Below are 5,515 nucleotides of genomic sequence, written 5' to 3'. Positions count from 1 at the left end.
CTGCAGTCCTGCTGGGCGCCAGCCCCGCCCCCGTGTGCGCGCTCCTGCTGGCTGCTACTGCTTGCTGCTACTGCTTGCTGTCGGGAACGGGAGCCGCTGCTGCTGGCCACCAGGAACGGGAACGCGCGGCAGTCGCTCCGTGAATGGTCCAGCTAGGCGGCTAGGGTTACTCCTCTCTCGTGTGAACTCTGAAGCGAGGAACGGAGGATTGACCGTTTACTGGAGTCTGGAGGTCGAGAAGCCTGCTCGCGAACACAGGATCGCATCTGGCCCAATTAGGCCCAATAACGCGGGACGTAGATGGTTTTTCTTCTCGTGATTTTTCATCGATGGATTCTGTGCGTATACATTACATATACGTATACCTATATAAAAAATTCCGCTCCAAATCAAGGTAGGGCGAGCGCCACACCTCGCCCTACCGGGATCTCCGCCTGTGTCCCAACACATACCTGGTGCCCTCTGCTGCAATACATGCATGGAGACGGACAACTCTTGCATTGACCCGTAAAACTCTGCGTGTGCATCGATCTCTGCATGCTGCACAGTGAGTGGGCAACAGCGAGACGAGGAAAGCGGCAGAGAAATTAACGGGCGGACTCGGGCTCTTGTTCTTCCCACCCATCTCCACTCCATCTCGCACCTCCGCATGCCCTCTTGTTCCTCTCCACCGCTAAACCTCCTCGTCCTCTCGATCTGCAATCGCCTCCCCTCTCCTCCTCCTCCTCCTGACTTGGATCCCGATCGGATGAGATGGCCGACGCCAGCGCCGGCAACAATGCGGGCAGCACGAGCAACGCCGAGGTCCAGATACAGATCCCCGCAGGTCAGTTTGCGAGTACCCATCACTCCATCTCCGGTTGTCCATTTTTAACTCCTGGACGGGTTTCATTTGTTCAATCCGTCCTGCCGTTTGGCTGCTCGCTGGCTTCGCCAAATCCACGGTCTAATGGCGCAAACGCGCGGTTAAATTGATTCACAGTGTTATTCTTCAAAGAGCGAAATGTGAACATGAGGCAAAGAAAATAATTTTACCTGTCAAACTCCTAGTGATTCTTCTACAGAACACATTTCTGTCATTGACGTCACTGAATTTTACAGTTCTCGCTCTAAACCACAGGGCCACCCAAAGCCGAGCCGGGGGCACCATCAAAGAACTCCGGCGCCAAGAACTGGCGGTGGTGGATGATGGTGTCGGTGGACGTCTTCTTCGTCGTCGCCGGCCAGACGTCCGCGACGCTGCTGGGGAGGTACTACTACCACCAGGGCGGCAGCAGCAAGTGGATATCAACGTTCGTGCAGACCGCCGGCTTCCCCATACTGTTCCTCGCCCTCTTGTGTTTCCCCAAGTCGTCCGGCGGCGGCGGCGCCAGCGGCGACGCTCCGGTCGCCAAGGTCGCCGTGATCTACGTCGTCCTGGGGCTCGTCATAGCCGCCGACGACATGATGTACGCCAGCGGCCTCAAGTACCTCCCGGTCTCCACCTACTCGCTCATCTGCGCCAGCCAGCTGGCCTTCAACGTCGTCTTCTCGTACGTGCTCAACTCGCAGAAGCTCACCGGCCTGATCTTCAACGCGGTGATCCTGCTTACGCTGTCCGACGCGCTTCTCGGGGTGAACCACGACGAGACGGAGGACATGAGCGGCATGCCTCGGGGCAAGTACCTCATGGGCTTCCTGCTGACGCTGGGGGCGTCGGGCACCTACTCGCTCATCCTCTCCCTCATGCAGCTCACCTTCGAGAACGTGATCAAGAAGCACACCTACACGGCCGTGCTCAACATGCAGATATACACGGCGCTCGTCGCCACCGTCGCCTCCATGGTCGGCCTCTTCGCCAGCGGTGAGTGGAGGATGATGACGGAGGAGATGGACACCTTCCGCTCCGGCCAGTTCTCCTACTTCATGACGCTGGTGTGGACGGCCGTGTCGTGGCAGATCACCTCCGTCGGGGTGGTGGGGCTCGTCTTCGAGGTCTCCTCCCTCTTCTCCAACGTCATCAGCACCGTCTCGCTGCCCATCGTGCCCCTCTTCGCCGTCCTCATCTTCCACGACACCATGGATGGGATCAAGATCATTGCCATGCTCATCGCCGCCTGGGGTTTCGTTTCCTATCTCATGCAACACTTCATCGATGACAAGAAAGCTAGGAAGGCCGCAGCTGGTGGCTAGCTAGTATGTATGGTCCTCTCCTTCGTGCCATCGATAGGAATTAACTTTTTTTTCGCTCTCCTGATCATCTCTTAGCTGCGAGGAAACTAGCTCTATTTAGGAGTTAATTTGCTAATACTATGTTGCAGGATTTCCTTTTATAGAGTCGTATACATATCTACTATGTATGCTACTGAATAAAAATAGGTTGCTTTTATTCAAAAATGCTCTTTTATTCTCAAATAATAAATGCCACACGTCAGGAATTTAGATATTCAAGCCGAACGTGTTGGACCATTAGATTCTGGGCGCATGAATCTTGATGCATATAGCGTGACACGTTAGAATTTTTCGTTCGGGCGTACGTGTCGAGCCGCCGAATGGCGACCGCTCTTTCCTCTTCCTTCGTCTTATCCACTAGGGACGCGTGGTTGTTCGCATCCTTTTTAGGCACTTTGCAATCTTGTCCCATCACTAGTAGAAAAAGGGCCTTTTGTCCCGGTTTGTAAGGGCCTTCTGACCCGGTTTTGAAACCGGGACTAAAATATCGTTACTAATGTCCTTGGCCTTTAGTCCCGGTTCTTACACAAACCGAGACAGATGGGCCTCCACGTGGCCGCTGCGGCCAGACCAGGCAGGGGGGGCTTTAGTCCTGGTTGGTGACACCAACCGGAACCAAAAGGCATCCACGCGTCAGCACCTGGCTGGAGCTGAGTTTTTTTTTTGAAAGGGGCTGGTTTAGGGGTTAATTTAGGTTGTTATTAGTTAGCTAATAGATAAAAGTGTCCTCTCTTATATATCTCCGTGCTTGGTTTACCAACGCTACTGCTATGCCTAACGCTAACACGGCTTAGATTGAAGTGAAGGCAACATGTGGTGCATGTCGAAAGTGATACTAATCCTAACTTGATCAAGTCTGGATTGTACTACTTTCGACATGCACCACATGCATGTTGCCTTCACTTCAATAATCCAATCCATGTTCATTTCACCCACTGATATATAATAACTCTTCATACTCGCATCATGCATCATCATATATAATAACAAGTCCTACTAATTAATCATCATCATACAACTTCTACTCGTTATTAATAACAAGTCATACGATTATCATCCTCATAGTTATCGAACCAACCCTACTTAATTGTTCTTAGCACATGATCATCACTATTAGGTAGGATCTAATTAAATACTCTCTTTAAGGTAAAATATCATAAAACAATATAGACCCCGACTCTTCATTATGGAGAATGGAGATCATCCTGTCTCCAATTCTTCCGCTTCGCTTCCTTTTGCTTCCAAGAACCTCCTTACGACTGTCCATACATTTTTTTCATTCTTTGATTGTCATGTCTCCACTTCTTTTAGAAATCCGGTATGGACAGTTGAGATTTGTAGGACGACCTGGTTGTATGTTCAAAACATCAAGACGACCGTGCTGATACATCAGATGAGGCACACAATCATTCGGGATTATCTGTTGAAAAACATACTAATAACTTCGTAGTTAGCAATGATATACTAGTTTTAGAAGTATGCAAAAGATGCACGGATGTCGTAATAGTAAAAAAGCTTACCAGGGTATCTCCATGGTAGTTATCGTAGTTCAACACGTGCACTAGTGGCATGTATTGACCATAATGTTGAGGAGTTCGATTGTAGATATTGTAATTCTCAAGATCAGTACAAAATGCGATCAGATGATTTTTCTCCTGATAAGTTAATTCGGTGCCATCGGTGTAGTGGGTTTTGTCTACCATCTTCTGCACATTCTTTGAAGAATGAAAATAAGCTGTCAATGGAAATAAGTTGTCAACTATTTTGAAATAAACAATATAAATTACTTAATAACTATGTTTGAGAAGCTCACATAGGGGAAGAATTGGAAGCGTATCAACAAGGACCCCAAATGTCCATATTGTCTTGCTCGATTTTAGGATCACCAAGATCCATGGTGACAAGCATACCCTCATCAAAACCATACATCTTGCAAAGTGATTCCCAATTTTTGCAACCAAAATGGGTTACACTCTCAGAATTATACAACTTTACTTCAAAATCCACACCATGATGGGTCCTTAGGTGAATTTTCTTTGTTTTCATACTTTCATGGTCTTCAAAACCCATCCTCTCCAACACATAGCGTCTTGCATAGCATGGGATAAGCTAGTCGAATTGGAAAAGATGAAAAGTACACGTTTAAATAGTTAAAGTCGTGCTTAATTACGAAAAAAACTATTGTCGTCGTTGCGTACCGTTTCAACATCAAAGGTCTCCTCGAGCTTAATGCTGAAGCGCCGATCTTCTTCCAGCTCAAGGAACCTGTCGCACATACCTCGGTCGTCGTGGCACCAGTCGCACTCCCCCAGGCGGTTTTCGTCGTCCGAGTACGACATTTCCTATGTTCATAATTCAAATATTAAACGTGTATAATTAAATATATGTCAATCCGAGGACTCATATTATAGGACTCATATTGACATGGAGATTAGGTTGGTCTCACCTCGAGGTCGGAGGGGGGTCGGTGACGGGGACGACGACGCGGATGATGGAGGGGCTCCTAGATTTATGCATAGTGATCTCCAATTTTAGCATTCAAAGTAGGAGTACTTTTCCAATTTGAGCATAAGCAAAACCAAATCGTAAAATAAAGTAGTATTCAAATTAGCATGCATTCAATTATAAGCAAAAGTACATCATCTCTTGTGCCCGTACATCGTTGAATATTATCACTAATACTCCTCGATTACTATCATACATATAGCATCACTAATACAGCTAGAACCGTAGCGCCCGATGGGTATCGTCGCGGGCGATGGACATCCAAAGCGAAGGAACTATCACAGGATCATAGCTCCAGTAAGATCCTTGAAAAACCTGCCAGGTATTGTCGAACCTGCCCTCCAACGCAACCATGTAGCGACGAACGTGCTCGTCCTCCTCGCTGACACGGTGACGTACCACCTCCACGGTGTCCGGAAGCCTCGGCACCGTCACTGGCCCACGCGACCGCCACCAAACAAGGATCGGGTCAACAACAGGCTGGCTCCTCACCAACCTACGCCCTCCGGAAGGTAGCACCTCTCAATACCAGCCGGGCGGAGCCCAGTCCCGGACATGGCCCCTCTAATCAAGCCGGCCTCCTCCGCCGAGTCGACGACGAGGATGCGGGATAGACATCGTAAAATGAACTAAAAAAATAAACTAGTTCTATTAACTTTCTTGCTAAAAATAAACTACTTCTATATATAGTAAAATAAAGTAGTTTTATTAAATCAACTAGTTCAACTACTAAGCACTTACTATAAATAAATAAAATAAAGTAGTTCTTACTAAAAATAAACTACTTCTACATATAGTA

General features: G+C 48.1%; 1 protein-coding gene across 1 annotated transcript; it reads left to right on the top strand.

Moving 5' to 3' along the window:
* Window positions 1-544: 544 nt before the first annotated feature.
* Window positions 545-2,430, top strand: LOC123042037 (probable purine permease 11). Its single transcript, XM_044464567.1, has 2 exons — window positions 545-826; window positions 1,121-2,430. Exons 1-2 carry the CDS (start codon window positions 754-756, stop codon window positions 2,170-2,172), a joined length of 1,125 nt encoding a protein of 374 aa, XP_044320502.1. The 5' UTR covers window positions 545-753; the 3' UTR covers window positions 2,173-2,430.
* The last annotated feature ends 3,085 nt before the right edge of the window (window positions 2,431-5,515 follow it).

Source organism: Triticum aestivum, chromosome 2B (genome assembly GCF_018294505.1).
Source record: "Triticum aestivum cultivar Chinese Spring chromosome 2B, IWGSC CS RefSeq v2.1, whole genome shotgun sequence".
NCBI classification, from domain to species: domain Eukaryota; kingdom Viridiplantae; phylum Streptophyta; class Magnoliopsida; order Poales; family Poaceae; genus Triticum; species Triticum aestivum.
Note: the sequence above shows the minus strand (reverse complement) of the source record. Positions and strands in the feature narration are given on the sequence as shown.